The sequence below is a fragment of the Durio zibethinus genome, chromosome 14 (genome assembly GCF_047325235.1).
Source record: "Durio zibethinus cultivar Kanyao isolate XHJ-2024 chromosome 14, ASM4732523v1, whole genome shotgun sequence".
In the NCBI taxonomy this organism is placed as follows: Eukaryota; Viridiplantae; Streptophyta; class Magnoliopsida; order Malvales; family Malvaceae; genus Durio; species Durio zibethinus.
Window position 1 is genome coordinate 5,659,371 of NC_143175.1, and position 25,620 is coordinate 5,684,990.

General features: G+C 31.2%; 3 protein-coding genes and 2 pseudogenes across 19 annotated transcripts; all 5 read right to left on the minus strand.

The window, feature by feature from the left end:
- Nucleotides 1-1,371: 1,371 nt before the first annotated feature.
- LOC111293798 (uncharacterized) lies at nucleotides 1,372-12,154 on the minus strand. Of its 13 annotated transcripts, none has more exons than XM_089743328.1 (8): nucleotides 12,088-12,154; nucleotides 9,578-9,766; nucleotides 9,422-9,465; nucleotides 5,600-7,142; nucleotides 4,140-5,485; nucleotides 3,384-3,488; nucleotides 3,066-3,240; nucleotides 1,372-1,788 (listed from the first exon to the last, which is right to left on the minus strand). In XM_089743328.1, exons 2-8 carry the CDS (start codon nucleotides 9,689-9,691, stop codon nucleotides 1,606-1,608), a joined length of 3,510 nt encoding a protein of 1,169 aa, XP_089599454.1. In that variant the 5' UTR covers nucleotides 9,692-9,766; nucleotides 12,088-12,154; the 3' UTR covers nucleotides 1,372-1,605. The 13 variants fall into 13 exon arrangements, with proteins under 13 accessions (XP_089599454.1, XP_022742487.2, XP_089599456.1 ...); XM_022886752.2 differs by having other exon boundaries at nucleotides 9,578-9,703; nucleotides 12,088-12,151; XM_089743330.1 differs by lacking the exon at nucleotides 12,088-12,154 and adding an exon at nucleotides 11,705-11,994 and having other exon boundaries at nucleotides 9,578-9,703.
- Nucleotides 12,155-14,341: 2,187 nt separating this feature from the next.
- Nucleotides 14,342-15,026, minus strand: LOC111294469 (kunitz trypsin inhibitor 5-like). Its single transcript, XM_022887778.2, has one exon. It carries the CDS (start codon nucleotides 14,979-14,981, stop codon nucleotides 14,391-14,393), a length of 591 nt encoding a protein of 196 aa, XP_022743513.1. The 5' UTR covers nucleotides 14,982-15,026; the 3' UTR covers nucleotides 14,342-14,390.
- Nucleotides 15,027-17,390: 2,364 nt separating this feature from the next.
- LOC111294286 (kunitz trypsin inhibitor 5 pseudogene) lies at nucleotides 17,391-18,279 on the minus strand (annotated as a pseudogene). The gene has a single exon (XR_016327445.1). The product of XR_016327445.1 is annotated as a kunitz trypsin inhibitor 5 pseudogene (transcript).
- Nucleotides 18,280-19,150: 871 nt separating this feature from the next.
- On the minus strand, nucleotides 19,151-23,063 carry LOC111295408 (pentatricopeptide repeat-containing protein At2g13600 pseudogene; annotated as a pseudogene). Of its 3 annotated transcripts, XR_016327447.1 has the most exons (4): nucleotides 21,163-23,063; nucleotides 21,028-21,083; nucleotides 20,145-20,250; nucleotides 19,151-19,381 (listed from the first exon to the last, which is right to left on the minus strand). The product of XR_016327447.1 is annotated as a pentatricopeptide repeat-containing protein At2g13600 pseudogene, transcript variant X2 (transcript). The 3 variants fall into 3 exon arrangements; XR_016327448.1 differs by lacking the exon at nucleotides 20,145-20,250; XR_016327446.1 differs by lacking the exon at nucleotides 19,151-19,381 and having other exon boundaries at nucleotides 19,597-20,250.
- A 1,312-nt stretch (nucleotides 23,064-24,375) lies between these two features.
- On the minus strand, nucleotides 24,376-25,436 carry LOC111295525 (Heavy metal transport/detoxification superfamily protein). The gene is made up of 3 exons (XM_022889053.2): nucleotides 25,151-25,436; nucleotides 24,966-25,041; nucleotides 24,376-24,724 (listed from the first exon to the last, which is right to left on the minus strand). The coding sequence occupies exons 1-3, from the start codon at nucleotides 25,196-25,198 to the stop codon at nucleotides 24,402-24,404; spliced, it is 447 nt and encodes a 148-aa protein (XP_022744788.1). The 5' UTR covers nucleotides 25,199-25,436; the 3' UTR covers nucleotides 24,376-24,401.
- Nucleotides 25,437-25,620: the final 184 nt, after the last annotated feature.

The following is a 25,620-nucleotide window of genomic DNA, read 5'->3' on the forward strand; positions in this document are numbered from 1 at the left end:
CATAAAAAAAGACAAGCAATTCGGCATACATAATTGGGTAGTTCTAAAATCTAAATGCACCACAAATTTTTTTACACTAAAAAATATTTAGACAAAAATACCCATTAATAAAATTACTTAATAATTTTTATTGAAATTATTTTTTTATCAGTAAGTTTTTGTTTATAGTGCATCTGAAAATGTATATCCAAAATGTTTAAAAAATTTTTGAAAATATATATCCGAAAGGTTTAAAAAATTTTCGGATATGTATTTCTAAAGGTTTAAATATCTTTTTAAAATGCATCGGAAAGTTTAATTTGCATTTTCAAAAGGTTTTTAAACTTTTCATATATGCATTTTCATAAAATTTAGAAATTTGATAAATGTCATTTGTTGGAAGATTCTATTCAAGTGTAGCTCCCAATTTTTCATCTCTCTTTGCTATTTAGAAAGTTTGAGGATTAGGATTGAGGATTGAGAATTAATATCATTTATTTTAAATTTTGGTTAAGTTTGGAAATTTAAAAGTTTACAAAAATGAAAATAATTTTTAAATTTGTATTTTTGGATTTTTATAAAAACTTTTAGAAATGCAATTTCGAAACTAAGGATGTTAATCTTACTTATATCTAATACGGAATTCAATTTATTTAAATATGAATAAAAATGTATATTATATTATGAGTATAAAGATAAAGATAGTTATAATTTTAAATTTTTATTGTATACGAAAAAAGGGATGGGTTGCATAGCGATCGACTCTACTTATACTCATACTTTATATATATATATATATTTAGTAAATATATTTTTTATTAAATAATATAAATTATTATTTAGATTAATTAAAATTAATATATTTTTATTAAAAAATATATTTATAAAAAAAACTATCTAAATATATAACATAAAAATAAAGCAATAGAAAAATACTAAAAATCGTTGAAAATGATGGACAATGATTGATAGAATCTGACAAATTCTAATTCTAATTATCATATAATTTGACCCATTAACATTAATCCGGCCTAACGTTCACATTGATAGCCACATTCACATTAACACAAAGTTCTTTACCAACACTTCAATAAAGAAAAGTGTTTATAATAAGTGACGAAATAACAAATGTCGACAACTCAGGTTAGTTTGACCAACGATTGTATCGAATCTTCACATGTTCCCAGCCAACATGTTTCATTTCCTTGAGCAGTTAAAAGAGTGTTTGGTTGGGAAATTTTTTTTTTTTTTTTTTAATGCCCTTCCCACTCTGCCAAAATACTTGTTTGGGTTAAAAGAAAGATTATAAGCCATAGTATCCGCTTCTGGAAGCGAAAACTTAAGAAAATGCTTGAAAACCTTTTCTTCAACAAACAAATATATTCATAGACGTAGTTTGAAGACTCAACTTTGATTAAACAAAACTTCTATACATCATTCGGCTGTCCGCTAAAAGCTATGCATCCTATTTCAAGTTTTCAAAATCAATACTAATACAAACAAACTGTACAGAGATAGAGCATTCACTGGCCAAACAACACTATGAACTGAACTCACTGTTCAGGTTAGCTTCTACCTGAACATTGCTGAACTGACAAGCTGAAGAGGTGAGTTGCACATAATTAACTATTGTTGCCTGGAGAGAAAGAACTCATAATCAGGTTGTCTATTAACTGATGTCTGATTTCCCTTGTTGACCACAGCCCTTGCCATTAGAGATGCAGTCTCCTCCAGAGTCCTTAATCGCTCCTTCAGTATTCCTGAAGTATCATTCATTGTAGAGGGCCTCGGCTGGAACCAGCATTCACTCTGTTCAAGTGACATGCATTTATGATTAAAAAATCCACCATCTTTAAAAATAGATACAGTAAATATTCAATGGCAGAACAACAAAAATTTAGTAACTAATGGAAGAGGCAGTGACAAAAATAAGGAGAGGACATGCTTGCATATTAGACTGACTCACAGGCATTGTTATTTGATAATCAACTGTTGAAGTGAACACCAAATCAATAATTTCATGATAGTTATATTACTCTGTATTATATGAACGGAATGTTTACCTTTGGAAACTAAGTTCTGAAATACTCTATTTAGAGATAACTAGAAGAAACAACAGCAAAAGGTCATAACTAAGCAATAAAGGCAAAACCAGTTCATGTATCTTGACCCAAGAGATGTTGGATGGATAGGATAATCTTTCAAGAGACAACAGATGCATTTCCTTATTCAAAGCTACACAGCAAAGTAACAATCTTTCACCAATCAATTCAGTCCCCAGATTTTATCTAAGGCCTCAAGCATAGGATAATTTAAGGTGATTATTCATAATACAGACTCAACCAATACCATATGTTAATATAATAGGAGCTAAGATAACATACCAAATCAATTTCTTAAAGCTTATTTGGACTATCAAACATGCATATATGTCGGATTAGAAAATTTCTGATAACAGAGGTGCTTCTATAGTTGGTGCAAATGACTAATAGGCAATAATCATTTGAGATGCTGATGAAAGGGGGTAAAGCAACTGATAGAGCTCTTAGTCATGTGATCAGATGGGATCACCCAGTTAGGTATTTACCTCTGTGATCCTACATTTCTGAACCTCCATCATCAAGTTAAATGGTATCATCTTAAAGAAAGGGTGATCTTTAGACAAAATCAATCCTCAGTATATAGGTACCAACATATATACAATACATGTTAATGTAAAATTCAAACAAACCATACGAAAAACCTTTTATGACATTAAAATAGAATTTACACAGTTATTAAGGCTGCCCTTGTACATTAGAATTAAAACAGCATATACAGATGACAGCTTCTATCTTGCAAAACCCTACATACTTAAATTTCAAACACTTATCAAGTTAATAATTGGTGCATGCTCATATCCGTCTATTAGCAAAGGAAATATAGCTCTTTAAAATACATCAAAGTTCAGTTAAGGAGGTTTGTCCAAACAGAATAAGTTAGGCAACAGAGAACATCTTAAAGTCTGTTCTGAAAAATAAGAGCACCAAAAAGCAAGCTACAGTACTGAAGTTTATCATAGCAATTGAGTAATTAATAATGGGTACCTGAGCATTGTAACTCTGAAGTCCGACAACAGGAGATACTATACAAGCATCCACACTAGGGTAATCAAACTTGGAACTTCTACGAACCAAATGGCCAAGTGAATGGTAAGTCAAAAATGCTGCACGGAAGTTCCCATATGGAATTCTATATATAGGATACCATGCAACAGAATACCTGAAATATAGAAGCAACCAAACATTAAAAGAACTCTTGGTATAACTAGGCAGCACAGAACCATCATCATGCATTAAGTTATCTAAAATAAAATCCAAAACAGATTCCACATTTTGTTAAGTGAAGCATATTCTATCACTAACCAAGATCGAGGATGCAGATCAAGCATATTTATGGAGTTCAGATAAATTGGATCTCCATACATTTTGCACCGAGGAGACACATCATCTCTAACCAGGTCTTGTATCCTGAAACCAACAGAATCAGAATCAAGTATTTGAAAATAAAATTGTTATTTTTATTTAGCAAACTAGATTACCCAAAGCTGACAACAAGATGAAAGAGTTAAATCAAACTATAGTGACTAATTAAATATTATGCAAACCTGCATCTTCACCGGCTGTCCCACCATCAAATGCTCATTTACATTAAATTAAAACATGAACAACAAGTTATAGATGCCATTAATAACAATGGAGCAACAGACAGAAGAAGGACAAGAACAGCATAAAACAAAAGCACACGTAAGATTTATAGGCTAAAAGAGCTTTTTTACTGCATTTGGCCCACCATTCTCTCAGAATCAAGAGCAGCCAGATCATGATTCCACTCATCAAATATGTTAGAGGTGAAGAATGGGAAAGATATAATTTTGTAAGTATTTAGCATCAAGATTTGTATCCATGCAATCAAAAGAGAAAACTATTACACTTATGCTTAGCAGGTGAAAGAAGAATAGGGGAAAGGGTTGAAAGGGGATTGTGAGGCATGAGAGTTGATTCCACTTAGGGATGAAACTTAATACGTAAAATTATAAGATCCATAATAATGATATCAAATGTCAAAAGCAGTGAAATTGCTAAGGGAAACTACTGAAAAGAGATAAAATTAATACTCACTTTTCATATAATGCCCGTCTTTGTTGAGGCTGCTCAGATTCAAAGTATTCAAAAACTAGTTCAAGATGATCAGACCATGTCATGTCAACCGATTTAACAGGCAACACATCTTTAGGAGAAACTGGAGATGGTTCTGATCTAACCACATCATTTACTTGCAACTGACTACTTGGTTCTGCAGTGCGTGGTTGTGGAACAAGTACTGAAAATATTGGATGGTGACTGACCTTAGTAGAGTTTCTTGAAGTGGAACCAGTATCACAAGCCTCAGAAACTCCAGGAGAAGAAATTCTGGTGTTATTCTGGGTGGAATGACTTTTACTGTCCCTAAAGAGTTGAACTGCTGACAAGTAAGGAACAAAGTAGGCACGAAATTCAAACTGATCAACACCCAATCGCTTTGGATTTTTATAATCTTCTGCCCTTATTTCTAATCCATAGCTGCCGTGTTTCTCATACCACCGCCACAGACATCCCAATGGAATGTTTGGTGTCTCATGTCTACACAATAGAGCGCTAGGAATCCGGTCCAGCAAGCAAGTTTGACAACCTACCGAACTGTATGAATGACAAATAACTGGAGAACAAAAGTGAAGAAGCCTTTCAAACTCGGCAATGGGAACCCCAGTGGCCATCTGAACAGCTTCAGATGCCATTTGTGCCCTATAGGCATCATTCAATGCCTTTGCTATCTTGTTTAAATCAGTTGCAACTGCTGATAAATTTTGTTCTTTAGTTTCATCCATTAAGAAATTAGCCCCATCGTGCTTGTTTTCATTTTCATTTATGCAAGCATTCAGATTCCTCAATTCTTTAGTGTGGTTCCCAATTTCATGAGAACTAATTGCATATCTTGAATCCTTCCCAATCCTACAGAGTGTTCCAGCATTCACTGAAGAATAAAGATTCTGAGAACAAGGAGCAACTTTATCTTCAACGGTATTTTTGAAAGTCCAATCTTCAGCATCTGGCCCATTAGGATGTTCCAATGACAAATTGGCAGATCTAGCAGAAGTTGTAAATCCGGGATCCTTTATCCCAATAGGTATCCATTTCTGCAGAACAGAGCCCATATTATGGTTTTGCTTACCATTTTCAGTAAAATAACTTTCTTTTTCTGTTCGAGCAACAGCATTCACCATCAGATGAGGGAGATAAACTGGAGTTTGCACCTCAAGCAAATTTGGCTGGTCCAAAGGGACACATGATTTTTGCAGTAAGCTGTCTTGATTATTAAAACCAGAAGCAGTACCACAGACACTTTCACATGGTTCTATGCTCCTTGGACCAGCTTGAAAGTTGTTAACTGATTCAGATTTCATGGCCTCAACCCTTGCACAACCAACCTGAGAACAAGACCTTGAAAAATTTTTAATCACACCATGGTCATCCAGAGAAGTTAAAACATCTAATATATCACATTTTGGCATGTTAGTCTTTGCATGAGCATTTAAGTTTACCTCGTTGGGATGAGACTCCTTGGAATAACAGCAGTTTTCTTGCTTTGAAGCGGGACTAACTTTTCTTCTCAACTTTCTAGAAACCTTACTTTTTGACTTCCTCTTGTCATCACTAATACATAAGGTTGTTACATTGGCAACATTAGAATTTCTTTTCAGCAAAGGAGCATCCTTTAAAGTAACATCAAATTGTGAGCAAATGGGACTTGTTTTCTTCAAATTATTGTTGCATTTCTCTACAGCATTCTTCTGAACCCTTTGCCAAACAGAATGACCGTTCTCTGCTCCCGGTCTACCATGCAATTTTCCTATAGTTCCAAGTTTGCAAGTACCTGAACTCCCAGGAATAGATTTAAACTGCTTACCCCTCTGGCCTGATGCAACCATTCGTCCATCAAAGCTGCTACGAGCCAGACCATGCTTGGTTCCCACAGTATAATCATGGGTTTCTGAAATACTACATAATGAGTTTTGATGATAGAACCCTTTCTTGGTAATGGAACCGGGTAGCTCTGATTGGCTGATTTCATGGCTGTTTTTGTTAAATGGCTTAACAATCTGACCAGCACTCGTACAGTCTTCACTGTTTGAACCAACGGAAACTGAGTCCAACACTAGAGAATCACGCATATCAGAGAAATCCTTCTGATGTATGCCTTCAAGAGAGCCCATATGTGAAGGATGTCTCCTCTCTATATCTCCTTGACACCTTGAAAGTCGCTGGTCTTCACTACCAACTTCGGAATTATTTATATGATGCTCCATAGGAAACTTCTGAACTAGAGAAGGTACAATAGATTCTGATATATCCACTTCATCAATGTCAGATGTGCATATATTTGGTGAATCAAAACTTCTAACAACACCATTGCTGCTGTCTGCAAAATCAGTTACATTAAGCAAACCATCAGAGGGTGAAACTTCAGGCGAAGTTGCACGTGATACTACTACACCACAATTCATGTCATTGTTACCACAGATTTCAGATGCTGAACTTCCATGGGTACACTCAGTACAAACTTCTGATTCTGTGAAGCCAACATCACACAACAGTTTCTTTTTATGTTTTCCCTTCTTTCTTGCCTTCTTTTGTGAATTTCTCTTTATAGTGTTGTCTTCCTCAGAACAATTGATGAACATAGCAGATGGATTGGTAGCATTAGATCCTTTTGACATAACTGCGGAGTAATCATCGCAAGTGATGGAACTATGACAGGAAGAATTGTTGGACACTTCATTCGATTTAGATATTTTATTTGCAATTGTCCTAGTGCGAGATTGATGTTGCACATTGGATCCAGAAAAGCTTCTGGCTCTAAATGGCTTGGCAGAATAAGTAATCTCAGGTTGAGGCCCTTTCTTTGTCTTCTGTCCATCAACCTTAAATGAATTAATAGACGGAGAGGAGACCAGATGCAGGCCATTCATATTCACTTCATTTCTAGATCCGAAATGGTTAGTGTAATCAAAACATTGCAAGGGCAGTGCAACAATTCTCCACCGCCCATCAGATTCAAGGGTAGGGAATGCCAAAATGGCACACCTAAAAAAATTAACAGGAGAAAGACCCAGTCATACAATCAAATAAAAATATTGTCAAAAGAGAAAAATATATATGTTATGCACATGGAAAATGAGCAATAAGGAAAATAAATGATTAGCTTCGGCAATCAAGATTTACCAGAGTTGTTTCATCTGGACAAAAAGGTAAAATATAACATAAAAACACATATACAAACTCTAAATCCTCATCCTTGGCTCCTAGCAAACTCCAACCCCAACTTTAATTCGTTAGACATTTAATCTAGACCAACTATGTACAAGCTGCTCAAAAAGCTTAGCTTAAGACTCTACTGACAACTCAAGGATCTTCTTGACAGAGAGAAAGCGTACATTCAAGCAGTAAGCATTAAGGCATGTTCGGAACTAAGATAGTAAACTTAAATACAGTTATGAGATTACTAGTGAGGGTTATAACTCAGTTATGGAAGAACAAAAGATTTTAACTGTAAATGGCATCCAAAGCGTGCATCAAGCCCTTATTGACATTTTTTCTAGCAATATATATATCAACAAATTGAACATATTTCCTCTATCATAAATGTACTGAAAGTAGAACTAGCAAAGTTGACACAAACCCCAAAAACCAGCTCAACTGTCTGAACACAAGCCCAATCAATAACTCAAACCTGAATCCAAAATAAATTCAAACCTGAATAACCCAAAATTAAATTAATGACTTTAAAACTCAACAATTTGCACCTGAAATGACCCGCACTAGATGACTGAATCCGAAACTACCCAAATTTTCTTCGACTTGAGGTGATGCAACCCAAACCAGACCTCATCCGTCCAATTGCCACCTCTAACCCAAAGTAATTGTTCTACCCATTGATTTTGTATTCATAAAAATTCCTGATTTTACCATATTCATTGTTTATTTATTACTGCTATCAAGAGTATCCAAAAACACATTCATATGCACTAGCTTTTCTTGAGGTGCAATTTGCATCCCAAACATACTATTTTATCTAATTAATTTAATGAAAAACTTTTGGCTTACATTTCAGCCAAGTTTTTCTTGATCTTTTAGGATTTATCACTTTCTTGAAGGTTGTTTTATTCTAATAGGACAAAGACTATTAATAAATAAAAATCACCATAATAACAAAATAGTATAAGAGGATTTTTTTTTTTTTTTGGGTTAACTAGCATAATAAAAATTTGATTCAAAACAAAGGGGTAATATAGTCTTCAAGACATTTTTACACCCCTTAAGCCACATTTATATATAGTATAGAAAGATAATTGAAATTTTAAAGAGAGTATTTGTCAAACCTTTTTGAATGAAATACATAATTTGCATTAGCTGGTGGTTTGGTATAAGGAAATTACTTCGTCTAGATGTTCCATACATAAAAAAAAAAACCTTTGGTTCCTTCATTTCTTTTTTTTTTTTTGGGGGGGGGGGAGGGGAGAGGAGGGAGGGTCATTCACTTCTTCATTTTGCATTTCACGTCAACAAAATGACAAATGTAAGTTATTTTGTCTATGATACCCAATCAATAGAAAAGGAATTACTTCAGGTCACCTGAATTAGTACATTTCACCAAATATCTTTTCTTGAGGGATGGATTTCAGCAGATTTGAATATTAATAGTAAACAATAACTTTTTTTTTGTTCTTTCGATTCCAATTAATAGAGTATCTGAAGCTAGAATTTTCTATTTTCTTTCTTGTAGTATATAGTATGATGGTATTCCTAGATTCAGGTACACAAAGGCCACTTCATAATACAGAAGAAAAATACCATATAATGAAATGAGCAAATATCTAAAGACAGATATTTGAAAACAATTATTCAGCAATCACATTGAATGGAGAAATCTAGCAAAGAATACATGCGGAAAAAAATGAGTATTGACAGCTTACATATTAAGTACAAAAAAAAAAAAAAACTTTAATTTCTATGTTTGGGAATATGAATTTTGGGAGAATGTATCTGAATTTGGTTTGTTATATAAATCATGAACAATGAAGGTAAACGTTATCTAAACACTAGTTAAGTTTCAATACACCCTATATTTGAAATATTTTAAATAATGAATTCTGAAATTTGCTAAATTGTTAAGGTATCTCAAATCCTCCACCAAAATAAAGATCTAGCAAATCTATGAATTTGAAAATAATCAAGAAAGTCATTTTTCATGAGCTCTATTACCCACTTTTATACTAAATCAAGTTTAGGTTTCTAAATGCAACTTTGAAACTGTAGGACATGTAAGTACATTTTTACATATCTAACAACCAAAATTGGATTACCTCTGATCAGTGTTCCTCAAATTGAAAGAAGAAATTCCAAAATCCTGAATAATATATGGATAACGATAGAAAAAGAAATTACTCAAGCTTATCATAAAATCAAAGACTATGAACTCAACAATTTAATATTGGCAAAACATGGGAAAAGTATCTAACCTCTGACGATCTTCTAGAATCATTCAGCTGCAAAGAAGTCTTGGACTGGATAGCGTTTCCAACCTCTGGCACTTTCTGATTATCTATAAAAGTTCGTCGAAGGGCTTGAGGCATCTTTTTCTGTATCTGCTGAAGCCGATAGTATAAACATATGAACGGGCAACCTTATGAAGAACTCACGAAGATTTACTAGATACAAAAATCACATTTGAAATCAAAATTTTCCCACACGAATTACAGAAAGAACATTTGTTTATAAAACCTACTAGGAAAACAAAAATGACAAACAACAAATTTCAGTCAAAGAAAAGCCCTAAAAAATACCCAGATGCAGTAATTATTCCAACTCAAAATAGATATTAGAAGAAAATATAAAACTCAGGAATGGGGTATAAGAGAATAGCTCAAATGAACTATTTGTAACAAAGATAGCTGTGTTTTGTTGGCCAACAACAAAGATAGCTTTTGAAAAAGAAGTTTTAGAGCCATTCAATGAACTAACCACTACTATCAAATCGACAACTGTCTTCAAAAAGTTTAATGTATACGCAATCATCAACCGCTTTTGATGGAAAAAAAAAAAAAGAAAAATAGGTTCAGTGGGTGATTAATTACCGATTGCTTGAAGTTGTATTTCTCAACTCAAAAGTAGAAAGTGCTAAACCATTTCAATTTCTTCCCTAAATAGTGACATTGATTTCCTTTCAAACCAAGTGTCACTCAAAGTTCTCATAGCATAAAATAGGAAGATTTTGGGCTCAACTGAAACAGAACTTGATAGTGTGTCCATTAAATGCCCATGGTAAACATATTCCACTTAACAAGTAAATGAATAAAATACTAGATTGGAGCAGGAAAAAATGTAATGTTAACTAAGGGCATTAGCTCAACTCAATCAACGCAATCTGTATAAATTGAAACAACAAACAGCCACATAAATGACAACATTAACTAGTTACTAAATCAGACCGCATGGAACAAACATCACATTTGTCAAAAACCTAAAACAAAGAAACAACAACAGCTACTAAATTAGTTGAATTTAGCAAAGTCAAACGGCGTTCTCCCAACAACCTGGACAATCCAAGCTTTTGCAACATATGACAAGCGAAATGCTACCAGCCATTAGTAGAGTTTTGAACATTAACCAGAAACAAAATAGTCAATACAACAAAAATGTTTGATGTCATATTTTTCGCTTTTTGTTTTTCTTTGCAGAACAAACAATGCAAGCAAAAATTTCTTGACCATGGGTACATAGTGATATTTTAAATTTTTATTACAAGAAAAACATACATGAAAAATAATTAACTAGTAAATTTAAGAAATTTAACATTAAAATGAAATAAGCATATCAAAATGTTTAAAAATTAAACATATAAACATTAACTAGTATTTAATATGATCCCAAAATATAAAAAAATAAAACCAAATTGATATAATATAAAAAAATAAACATTATATAATACAAAATATAAAGAGTTTACAAATTAAATAATGCCATCAAATATATAATTATACCAAATCTTTTTGTTTACCATTTGTGAAGATATTATCAAAATTATAAAAAATATATAATTAAATAAATATTAATCCAAACCATAATAGTTATAAACAATCAAAGATATAATTATATCAAACACTAAAACTAAAGAAATATTTGTTCCTCTAATTATATAATTAAATACAAGTAACAATACAGATACTCAAATGAATTCCTATAAAATTACAAAAAAAAAAGTCTTTTTACCCATAGTCATAAATACATACATACATATATACGAAGAATACTAAAAATATATTATTAATGTTTAGTTAAATTAAAATATATATTTGGTCAACTAACAATTAAAATCCAATACCGTGTTACTTTAATATTTAAATACCATTCATTAATATTATAATTTAGTTAATTCTTTTGCTTTTACAAAATGTAATAATATTACTAGTCATTTCAAAATTCTGGAAAAAAAAAAATGCTTCAGCAAACAAAGTTAAAAAAACGGAGAACAGAAAAGAGAGTAGCCCCATCACAAACAAAAACCAAAAAGGCGATTTTTCCAGAGATTTCGAGAGGGCAGTAAAATTTTAATTAAAAAGGAAAAAAGAGGTTGAATTAAAACTCACCAGAAATCATGCGATGATTTGAAGCAAAAAAAGAATTTGGGAAATTGAAAAAAAAAAAAAAAGCAAAGAGGGAATGGAAATTGAAATTTATAATAGTTATAGAAGAGAGTGTGAAAAATCTAAAAGATAAAAAAAAAAACAAAAAGGAGATTCCCATTTTCCCAACAATCTATGAGGAAACAATCAGAAAAAAGGGTCCCCAAATTTAGGTGTGAGGTTCAGATAGAATCGCTAGAAATAAGTGAAGAGCTAAATTTAAATTCGCCAGGTGATTTTCAACAACCAGTCTTATTTTTTCCACTTACTTAAAATATATAAATTCAAATTAATTAATTCATTTAAAAGAAATTTAAAAGTAAATACAAAGAGAGAGAAAGACAAACCATAGAAGGAAGGGCAGTGAAGGAGGCTTTGATTCTTTGCTGTTTCAAACCTGACGCTTCTCTTAGTGTTATTTTTTTTTCTTATTTTCATATTTACCCTTCCTTTTTATTGTGATTTTGCAGTATTCTTAAGGATATTACGGTCAGTTTAGTGAATAATTACAAAGTTATTTTGGAATTTAAGACTTTTATAATTTAAATATCAATTTTAATAAGATTTATTTAATATAAATATTTTATTAATTTTTTAAATCAAAATTATAATAATTTTTTAATCATAATCATAATTATTTTTATTTTTATTCTCTCTAAAATCAATCATTTAAATAGTTTCTTACGAAAGGGAACCATGTGCAAAACATGCATGCCGAATAATGAAGGAACACTCTAGCCCTACGGTTCTTTCTCTGTGTTAACTATTTATTAATATGATCTTCCTCCGAAAAAAAAGTATAGAAGTAGAATTTCAATCTTATAAGAAGATATTTGTTAATTAGAAATCTTTTAAATTGTGAATTAGGCTCATGATTTATAGACGTCGTATTACATTATATTAAATTATATTATATTATGTTAAAAAAATTAATTTATATTCATATAAAATAAAATAAAAATTATTTTTTAATTATTAATTTCAATAAAATTACAAAATGAGAGAAATAAGTTAAAAAAATGATCTAATTTCATCATTTGGATATATTAAAATCAATAATTAAGAAAATGTAAAATTTTTTAATTTTATACTTATAGAAATTAATCCCTCCTCATTATATTATATTATATGAATATTCTTAAATATTTTGAATTTCATAAATATTATCATTCAATTATTAAAAGTAAATTTTAAGAAAAATTATTTTCTTGCATTTTGATTATATAATTTTTAAAATTTTTTATTAATAAATAAATATCATATGATTTATTGATAATATATTTAATAATATACCCTTGCATCAACTACAAACTTTTTCTACATGTCATTTAGAATCTCATTTTAGTCCATCGTTGATGTAAAGTTCTACAATATAAGTTTCTCTTGCTAGGTTGGATAATTACTAGTTTTCTATCCATATTTTATTAGATAATTGATTGTAATAATTAAGTGTACATATAAAAATAATATAGAATAATCTCTTGATTCTTGATCTATCACTATTTTTTTTATTAGTTTGAGAATTTTTATATTCGATAATTATTTTGAACTCTAATAAATTTAAAATTAAATTAAATATCATAAGATAAATAAAACTCCCTCGATATTTTTTTTTTATTTACAAAATTTAAAATTAAAATTTTATTTAAGAGAAATTGAACTCCTTAATCATTTAAATTAACAGACATTAATCATCGTATTCATAACTAATAATTGATGCCTTTTAAATTTTCATGGATAAATTTTTTACTATTGTTAATATATAAGAGCTTAATATTTAATGTAGAATTTTAATGTGATACACATTGAAATTGAATAGAAAATTTTCAAATCCATGAAATTTTGGAATTTTTTTGATCAGTTGAATGAAAATTATTTAAATTAATTTTTTACCGGTAAGTGGGCAATAAAATTATTGAATAGTCAGTGCGCCAGGTAAATAGGCGTCATGTCAATATTGAGATATTACTAGAGCGCAACGGTCGGATTAAAAATAATGCAATATTGATAATTTATGAGTGAGACTAATAGTTGCAAAAATGACATCGCAATCAACGATCAAATAAAAGTGCAATTGATAAAACAATAATGACAATGCGGTAAATGTATCAAGTAAAAACGAGATATAATTACAATTTTACAAATATGTGATATTTGAAATGATAAATAAAATTTAATAATAATAATAATAATAATAATAATAATAAGACATATGTAGTAAATAACAAAATTTTGTTTATTTTATATGAAACAATTAGATTGCAATATTAGATAAAACAATTAGTTTTATTAATTAATAATAGTGTATTAAATAAAATAAAAAAATAATTAAATAATTAAATAATTACTAATTTTTTATATATTGGTTAAGAGTATATTTCACATACTTATAGTAACAAATTGAATACTTTGTAATATATATATATATATATATATATATATATATATATATATCAATCAAAATGAATTGAGCAGCATTGGAAACGATCAAAATGTTAAATTTACTGCCGATGTTACAAGCTCCCAGCAGAAGCAAAGGTTGAGATGTTATTACAATTTTTTTCCAAGATTTACATTGTTTTGAAATCTTATTGTCAAGGATGAAACAAAGTTTAAGATCAATATTATATAATAGGTAGGATTTCAATTTTCAGGCTCTCTTAAACATAATCTTGAAGGGCACATCACTCAGAGCCAGACGCCTAACACCAGCATCATCAATATAAACACCCACATCCCTACATATAACTTTGCAGAAATCACACACGGTTGGGCAGAAAACAAGCTTGTAATCATCTTCGTGCTTTTCAATCTTAAACCAATTGTCAAGAGTTTCACGACCTGGATTACCTTCAACCCCTCCGCTTGTCACGAACCATTGCTGTGTTGAATCATCAAAATTGGCAAGCTTCCAGACCGTGGACTGGACACAAATTGTAGAAGCAGAAAACTTGATGTTTTGATCGGTGGAAACACGAATAACACCTTTCTTAATGTTAACAGGTGAAAATGTAACGGGAAGGCCGTTTGACACTTCGAGCTGCTCTTGGACAACATCAAGCGGGCAGGTTTCATTGCCAGTGCTGGCCAGAGTTAGGCCGCCCCCTCGACCACGGAAAACTGGCAGGATGTAGTAGTTAGTGCCGGTGCGGAGCTTTTTGCCGTGGATGTCGAGCACTGGATCAGGTGCAGCATTGGTAAAGAGAAGGAAAGAAAGTGCTAGGAAGAATGCAGTCTTCATTTTGTGGGTGTTTTCTGCTTTGAATGACACACAAATCTACAACATATTTATAGAGCTGAAGAAGATCAAGTTGATAATATATTTTTCAAGAGTGTCTGACCTGGATTGAAGATGTTCATAGGAACCGTGGGGCAGAATAGAGCTGGCTTTGTTTGACCAACCCATGAAAAGAAACACTTGCACATGCACATAAAGATTTACGGCTTGAATCCATGAAATGAGGATATAGAAAATTGGTCATAGAATTAGGCTGAACTTCAAGAACCGACAGTGAGACGGCCCACGCAATCATGAACCAATTCTTTATCATAGTCAGCATAATGAGAAGAAATACTCTTATTTATTTATTAGAAAGTCAAACTGATAAGAATAGTTCTCTTTTTTTTTTTTTGGGTTATAAATTGTCTATAAAGAAAGTTGCCGCCTTGTCCTTTGATGTGTAAATGTTCTCCTAGAAGGTCAAAAGTCAAAACCCCTTATCTTTATTTATTTCACTTGTTTATCGATTTCTGTACTAGATATATATATATATATATATATATATAATTTGATATATTGTAATAATTTTTAATAATATAACTAATTTCCACTAAAAAAAGGGTTTGAATGGCACCACTAATATATTGAATTTTAGAGATTTGATACCTGGATCTTAGGGCATATAAAGAATTGTATATAAGAAATTAAAGTAATTTTTGATGTAGAGGATGATGGATATGACAGAATGATAATCAGTTTATATTATGTTTAATTTGTATTTAAAAAAATAATAAAATTATAAAAAAGATTAATCATCTTTTTAATATAAGATGATTAAATCTTTTCAAAGTGAAAATGATTATTTTTAATTCATGAGATTGATCTTATATTAACAATTTAAATTATAAAAATTTTAAAAAATAATAATTTTGATCAATAAATAAATTATTTTAATATTTACATACATCAAATATAATATAAGATAATATTATTTAATTTAATCTTATTTATAATATTATTTTATCATATCTTGTTTTAATCTTATGGATACTATTCATGATATCTTGTATAGGATAGAGAGGAAGAAAGAGAAAGAAATGGAAGCATTTGGCTTTTGGACAACTTCTCAAACATTTTGTAAGACTGCTTTTATGGAGGAAGAAGAATTGGGAGCATTTGGATCAATTTTAAATGCATTTTATTTTCTATTCAGAAAAGAATTTGGATTTCCGATTTTTTTTCCTTTCAAATCAACAAGAGTATGGAGAGAATGATCCATGTGATGTGCATTGCCAAAAACCGGCATCAAGTACGCTTTTTTTTTCTTTTATATATATATATATATAAATATATATATATATATATATATATATATATAAATATAAACCCTAACAGGATTGCGAAGATCAAGATGTAGAAGTGGTGTTTTCAAAAAGCTTGCCGTCAATGAACTAGCAATAGATAATTGATCAAATGTGTATATATGGCTTTATAGTTTGAATGTGAAAAGATTATCATGCATGGCAACCAACAATCCCCAAACTACACATGCTTCTTCTGAATGCATACAAGTACGACTTTCTGAACGTTGACGAAGAAATGGTATATAAATCTATAGGAAAATCAATGACAAAGCATCTGAAAGTCCGCAAATTGTAAACCTTGCTGCCAAGTTCTATGCACTTAGAGTGAGAGATTCAATCATATCAAAGTAAAAATGATTATTTTTAATCTTTGAGATTGATCTTATATTTTTTATTATATTTTTAAAAATTACATTAATAATTTAAATTATATAAATTTTGAAAAAAAATAATTTTGATCAATAAATAAATTATCGTATCTTAATATTTGTACACATCAATTATAATATAAGATGATATTATTTAATTTAATCTTATTCATAATATTATTTTATCTTATCCTATCTTGTTGATAATATTCATGATATCTTGTATAGGATAAAGAGGAAGAAAGATAAAGAAATGGAAGCATTTGGCTTTTTGACCACTTCTCTAACATTTTGTAAGACTACTTAAGAAAGAAGAATTGGGAGCATTTGGCTCAATTTTAAATGCATGTTATTTTCTATTCAGAAAAGAATTTGGATTTCCGATTTTTTTTTCCTTTCAAATCAACAAGAGTATGGAGAGAATGATCCATATGATGAGCATTGCTAAAAAAGGGCATCAAGTACGCTTTTTTTTTCTTTTATATATAATAAAAAACCCTAAGAGGAATGAGAAGAACCAGATGTAGATGTGGTGTTTTCAAAAAGCTTGCTGTCAGTGAACTAGCAATAGATAATTGATCAAATGTGTATATATAGCTTTATAGTTTGAATGTGAAAAGATTATCATGCATGAAAACCAACAATCCCCAAACTACACATACTTCTTCTGAATAAATACAAGTACGACTTTCTGAACCTAGACGAAGAAATGGTATATAAATCTATATATAGCGTAATCAATGACAAAGCATTGGAAAGTCTGCAAGTTGTCAAACTTGCTGCCAAGTTCTATGCACTTTGCAACTAGTATGTGATATATTACTATAATCTTTCCCAAGATTTACATTATTCAAATCTTATTGCTATAGCATACATATGTAATATTGAAAAGTGAGAAGGATGTGGGGGTAAATCAAGGAAATCAATGTTGATCGGCACAACTTAAGTTCAAGCCCTCTTAAACATAACCTTCAAGGGCACATCAGAGAGAGCCAGACGCCTGATTCCGTCATCAATGAAAACACCCAAATCCCCACATACAGGTCTGCAGTTATTGCACACCCCTGGGCAGAAAACAAGCTTGTAGTCATCTTCGAATTTTTCGATTTTAAACCAGTTGCTGAGAGTTTCAGACCCCGGGTTGCCTTCAACTCCACCGGTTGTCACAACCAGTTTTTGTATGGATTCATCGTTGTCAAGCTTCCAGACAGTGGATTGTACACAAATTGTAGCAGCAGAAAACTTGATGTTTAGATCAGTGGACACACGTACAACACCTTTCTTGACATTCACAGGTGAAAATGTTAATGGGAGACCGTTTGACACCTCGTGCTGCTCTTGAACAACATCAAGCGGGCAGGTCTCGTTGCCAGTGCTAGCAAGAGTTAGGCCACCACCTCTGCCGCGGATAACCGGCAAAATGTAGTAATCAGTGCCTGTTCGGAGCTCTTGACCTGAGATGTCAAGCACTGGGTCAAGTTCATCATCGGCTATTGTTGAGCCAAAAAGAAGGAAAGAAAATGCTAGAAATAATGTAGTCTTCATTGTGTTGTGTTATCTTGCTTCTGTTTGTGCCTTGATAGCCTCATAGCCGATACAAATTTATAGAGGTAGAGGCAGCGGGTAGATTATTCAGAGGCAAAGAACTTTAAGGAGTGTGGGGCAAGACAGCCGCGGTTTTTTGACCAAACTCTTGATGCTATTCTAAATTGGTAAGTTAGATAAAATTTTTTAATGCAGTTTGGAAAATTTTTTATTAAAAATAATTAAAATTAAAATTAAAAAATTTTTGTTATATAGATCAAGTAAGTAAATTTTAAAAAAAATTTAATAAATTTTGATATATATTTTTAGATAAATATTTTTTATAAAAATATTGACAATTTTTATTATTAAAAAATATTAATTAAATTTGAATTAAAAATAATAACTTTAATATTTTTTTTTTCATATTATTGATATTTACATCTAATTCTATCAATTTATCAATTTAAATTTTTTATTAAAAATTTTATTAAATCATTTTCAAGAAAAAAACTTTACAAACTTTAATTAAAAAATTTCATATAAAATTTAATGTATTCAACCTCATTATAGAAATGGATGATGGCCATAGGTCAACTTGAAAACCATTTTATTTCGTTTCATTTGCAAAATAGAAGGGGCTCTTGTCCTTGTACAAACATTAAGCTTGATTTTTTAAAACCAAAAAAAAGCTGTAGGGTGTGGTAATAGGGCATAATCTCACTTTAAATAAATCGGGTCATTTATATATTCATATAATATTTTATACAAAAATTATATTTTATATGATATTTTATATAAAAATTATATATTACAATTTATATCAATACAAAAAAATTAAATTGATTTTTTTGTTTTTATTAAATCATATATAATTTTTAATAAAATTTAAATCATATTATATTTATATATTTATTTTATATCTTATTTGCCATGTGTCCTTAAACAAGATATAGATTAATTTGCGGGTGAAGCTTTACAACTTGAATCATCAAATACAGAAAACCTGGACTGATCTAGAACCTGCTTCATAAATAAGATTGATCTTCCAAGATGATGAGAGCCAGCCACGTCAACCTCTCAATCCTCTGATCATTACGTGATGATAATTTGTTGCAGATAAGATCAGGAGACCAAATACATTAGAAAGTCATGAGTATTGGCCCTGTTCACAATATTAGTTAACAATCAATGGCTGCAAATTTTTTCATTATCAAACTGTCTATGAAGTTGTGGCCATGTCGGTAGATTAAGATTTTAGCAAAATCAAATACATTGTGAAATGTTGAAAGTCATAACCCGTTATCCTCCCACCTACGATACCGTAAACTTGAATGCATTGTCCTTATTGTAATAACTAACATGAAGACTCAAGGCATGTTTGAAAAGTTCAAGCCAACAAGAGACAATATTAAATCTGACTTGGGCATAAAAAATTACATTCCTGACATAAGATATTTGGTCCAAGTTCAACATGAATGCCAAATTTACCATCATTAATCTCCTATTAAGGCTAATAAGCAGGCCAGCATGGATTTGGGAGTTTGGTGGGAAAGGAGGGCTGCAATCCACTTGGGAGACAGAGAGGAAAAGACGGGAAGATTAGAGTAGATAGTGAAGAGGGGTTTGATGAAGTAACCCTCCTTCTGCTTTGTTCAGAAAACAAGAATAAATTACAGTAGAGTGTGTCATCGCAATTGTACCTAATTTGAAATCATTACTAAAACCTATGTTTAGATGAATCCAGAAGAAATTTGCATATTGAAAATTCGAAATGTGTCAGACACGTTCGATTAAGAAGAGCAGAGGTCACTTGGGAGAAAAGGAAGTCTAGCTCATCATCAGGGATGTGTGGCTCAGTTTTTACCCTTTACAACTTTCTCCAACATTCTTAGCATGACATCTGCTTAGATAAAGTAGTACTCTACCAGGAAGAAGAACCAAGGGGAGCGAGATCAGTGTAATAGACAGTGCTCAAAAATGGGCTTCGAGTGAGGCGATATCTTCTTTTTCCTCTAGTGCAGCCGATGATCCCTTATAAGACAGAATTAAAAAAAAAACGAAGGGTCTATAAGCAACTTGAGAAGATCAAGATCCTGCACTGAGTTAAGAAGCCAAAGCACTAAAGCATAATTAACAATCAAGTGTTTATTAAAATCCAAAAACAGAACATCTTCCCTATGCAATTGAAATTTACATAATTAAAGAGAGGCCAAAGAGATCTTAAAATGCATTAGTTGCAAAGAGAATTGTTTGATAGCTCAAGAATTTTATTGTCTCTGGCTCTCTGCCATATGTTAGCCTTGATTGACCAGTGATTGTTTGCCTGTAGCTTACCACCCAGATTAGTGGAAAGGATGGGAAAAGAAATGGCCAACTGTGTCCGAGCTTAGAAGCAAAATCAAATGTACTTGGCTTAATAAGTCTGCTACTATAGAGTCTCTATTCGATATAGCATGGACAAACAATATACTGCCTTGCATAAGGCACTTGACAAAAAGAAAAGGAAAGAGACTGAAATTAAAGGGAATAAGAAAATAATAACGAAGAGAGATTAAATTGAAGAGAAAAAAGATTTTAGGGGAAAAAAAATACTTTTTAACAAATTGAATGATGAAAATATATAACGGGACTTCAAACATTGGCCCAAAATTTTTAGCTAAGATTTTGCTTCATGAAATTAATCAGATCAAACAAAAAAGAGAACCAATTAAAAATTGGAATGTAAAATCAAATTATAAAAAAACAAAAAGTTAAGTGATTCTGTCAAATACAAAAACAAGCAATATGTTAGCAATAACAGTGACTGACCTCATGCTTCATTTAGTTTACAATTCTAGCATTTCCCTTCTTTTGTTTTGATGGATCTGCATTGAGCATCAAGTTTTCCTCATTATAAGTTTTGCTAATTCTTCTGAACAGAAACATGATAAGTATGGGCCATACCTGATAGTGGACAGGTTTCTTGTGAATTTAAAGCCTTTTGCAAAGCCTTCCTCACCATCCATCCACCCAAAAGATAAGAGCCAAAGAAAGTAGCAGCTTGGAGTATTGAACAATTCCAACTCTAACCAAAGAAATTCTCCTTTCAGTTATGATTGTTCACTGATGCCTTCTAGAATCAAGTAAATGTCACTGCCAAAATGATGTGGTCTATCCTCAGCAAGAAATTCATGAACAATACCATTCACCTCAATCCAACTACATCCAGGTCTTTTCCTAACTTTTTGATTTCTCATCAACTTCCTAATCCTCATAGCATCTTCGCGCCTATTTGTGCTAGAATACATATGCCACAAAAGTGCATAGGCCCCATCATTATCTGGTTCTAGTTCAATAACCTTCTTTCCTGCCACCTCTGCTAAATCTAATTTCCCATGGATTAAACAAGAAGAAAGTAATGACCTCCAAATAACAGCATCTGGCAAAATGGGCATTTCTTCAATTAACATCTTTGCTTCTTCTAAAAGCCCAGCTCGGCCAAGAAGATCCAGAACACATCCATAATGCTCAATCTTGGGTTTAAAACCATAGCATTGAACCATTTTTCTAAAAACCTTCTGCCCCTCAACAAGCAGCCCTTCATGGCCACAAGCTGATAGGGCAGACAAAAAGGTCACCTCATTTGGAGCAACCCTTGATTCTAACATTTCAGAAAATAGCTGCAAAGCCTGTTTTCCTTTCCCATGAAATGCATATCCTGTTATCATAATAGTCCAAGAAAACACATCCTTTTCCACCATTTCATTAAAAATCTTCCCAGCAACATCAAGGTATCCACATTTTGAATACATATCCGTCAAAGCATTACTTAGAACAACAATTTTCTTATTCAAATTCACTTTATTAACATAACCATGAACACTCCTACCGAAATACAGAGCACCGCTATCAGCACAACCAGAAAGAACAGCGACAACGGTAACAATAGTGGGATTAACTTTTCCTTCGCTTCTCATTTCCTTAAAAAGCTTCATTCCCACCAACGGTTCCTTCCCTTTTACAACCCCAGATATCAAAGCGGTCCAAGAAACTGCATTTCTCTCCGGCATTTTATCAAACACGCCGCGAGAAGCCTCCAAATCATTGCACAAAAAATACCCATTCAGCAAACTATTCCAAGAAGCAATATCTTTAACAAACATCCTCTCAAACACTATTTCGGCCAATAAAATTTCACCATTTCTACTATACATATCAATAAGAGCATTTCCAACAATTGGGTTCTTAAAACCCAAGTCATATTTCAAAACAATTCCATGAATTAACATCCCATGGACCAAATCTTTAATTTTACCACAGGCTGACACGGCAGCAACGACAGAATAACTGTCGGGTCTTAAACCGTTACGTATCAACTGGGAGAAGGCTAAGACGGATTTGACGGGATTTTTGTATTGTAAGAAAATGTTAATGAGACATGTCCACGATACTATGTCTGGGTGTTGGATTTGGTTGAAGGCTTTGTTTGCATCATTTGGAATGTTTAGATTGGCGTAGATGGTGAGAATTTTGCACGACAAGGCTTGGTTGTGGTTTTGCAGTAGTCCTAGTGTTGTTGCGAGGGCATGGATTTTTTTCAGGTTTTTAAGATTTGGACATTTTTCTAGGACTGAAAGCAGCAGTTTCTTATGGTTCATTTATTATAGTAACAATTTGTTAATTTAGGGGAAATGGAGGGAACATGGATGGAAGGGGATTTGAAGTTGGGGCTCTTGAGCTTTTGGCTTTCGGGCAATTCATGCTTGCTTGCTATCTCCAAATAAAAACCTCAGGTCAATTCCGGCCAACAACGAAACATCGTCCACCCCGCTTATCGTTTCTTTGGGAAAGACGAATGGGTGAAATGTGTGAAACTCATCACTTGAAATAGTTAAATAAAAATTAAAATTATAAATTAAAATTTATAAATTAAAAAGTTTTAGTACATAAATTAAATATGTAAAATTTTAAAAAAAAATTAATTAATTTTAATATATAATTTTAGATAAATATTTTTAATAAAAATATTAATATAATTTTTATTATTAAATAAGTATCAATAAAATTTAAATTATAAATAATATTTTTAATATATATTTTTATATATTATTAATTTTTATATTAAATTTTATTAATTTATTGATTTAATTTTTTTATTAAAAATTTTATTAAATTATTTTTAAAAAAATTCACAAATTTTACCCCAATAACTTCATTTAAATTTTACTCCGTTTCTTTTTACCTATAACCTTGCTCATAATCATTTAATTATTACCGCTGGTATGTTATTCGTAAATTCATAAATTATGAAGAGTTAATGCCTGTAGTGTACAGTACAGTAAGTTTTATAAATAGTTAATGAACAATTACATCATTAATGAGTATAATTAAAAATAATTAAATCTTTAAAAAAAGTTATTTTTAGTAATTAATTAAACTTAAATAAACATTAAATTTATTTTTAAACACTTTATTACTTTTTATTTTTTTTATTAATGAGATAAAATTATATGATTGATTGATAATATATCACTTATATATGTTAATGTGTCATATATTAATTTAATTATAAAAATATTTTACTTATTATTAATGTATCATTACCACCATCAGAGGTGAATCTAAAGGGACAGATAGCCCCCCAAAAATTTTTTGATAGCCTTAAAATTATTGTTTTGGCACTGTTATTTTCATTCTTAACATCCCTTCTAATCTAATTTATTGTTGACTTAATACTTAATCCCCAATATCATGATGCTGACTTCGTTCTTGATCATCGTTATTTTTAATTGCATTGAAACTAATCTTACTATAGATCCAAATAATTATAATTATGTAAACAAGTTAGATGCTTACAACTTTTAAAATTTATGATTGAGATGCGTCCCTTATTCCATTTGAGAAAGAGAATGATAGATCCACGTCAAACATTTTCTTATTATGAAATTCGTATTCTAATAAATGATGATTAAAAATATATTAAAAATAATGTAATAAATATTCGTATATTCTTTATTAGAAGAGATCCAATTTTCCTACTATATTTGCTCTCATCTTACCAAAGAGTTGGACGAACATCAATTGTAACCTGTCTAACCATCTTCTGTATTGGAAGTTATTGACTGAATTCTACCATATTGTAGTTTTTACTTTTTACCATCAATAATTTATGAGCAATTATTCAAATGAGCAGTGGTGATCAGTTACATAACATTGCAGTAAGCATGAACATTGTCATCACTAAAGAGATGGACAGTTTGATCAGGAACAGTTGAGTAAGCTTGGTCTGGGAAGTATCCATGAACGCTTTCGTTATAGCCATGCCTGTAGTAGTTATAAGAAGATGCATATGTCGATTCATCCAAATACTGGGATGCATATGGATAGTATTCACTGTCATATGGAAATGGCCACAACTCTGCTTTCCTTCCTGTTCTCCTCACTACTTTTAGCACCTTCCTCTCATCCACGTATCCTGTCACTGTTACTTTCTGCTTATCCATGTCGATTTCCAAGCTATCTACTCCTGCCATTCATTTCAATCAACTTCGAAAATCAGCTGCTGCTGCTGCCATATATTTTTCTAAGCAGTTAATAAATAATTTTTTGAAGTATTTGACAAGTCCAACAGACATGAATTGAAAGTTTTTAAAAAAATAAACGTATTTATGTCAAACACATATTCATATCCGATACTCAATACTTTTTAAAAATTTGAGTGATTTAGATGAAATGCAGATAAGAAAAACATAAAAATAAACACTTGCCATCAATTTTTGAGATTGCTCTTCGTATCCTCTTTTGGCATCCTTCACAATCCATATGTACCAAAAGCTCAACAATCTATATATGAAAAGAAATAAAAAGGAAAGACAAATGAAAATCTCGAAATCGATATAGAAGCAAGAGGTTTGATTTGAACAAAAGATTATCTGCTAGAGCATGCACTTACAGACAAGGCATTGGAAAATTTTGTCTTTCCATTGAGCCAACCAAACATTTTATGGTACTGCTCTTACCGAAACGTCAAGCCTTTCTATATTGTTCTTCCACGAGGCTTTATCTTCGAAATATCTCTCTTAAGGCTACCGTACATGTTTCTTGTGCTGGCAGATAATTTTAGTAGCGAACATGGCTTGACTATGAAGCCAAATACAGCTGCCTAATGTCCTTTTTTTTTTTGCAAGACCTAATCAGCTTTGAGTTGTCAAATTTTTGCTTGATTTTCAGCCCTCCATTTCTTCTTTTTTTTTTTTTTTTTAACAATATTTGTCTGGTTTATATATATATATATATATTTATTTATTTATATATCCAAGTTCACATTTACAGAATATTGGCAGAATTCAACTTAATTTAGTCGATAAATGAGAAAGAATATCAACATGGCCATTGGCCTATAAGTTGAAATTGATAGCGATT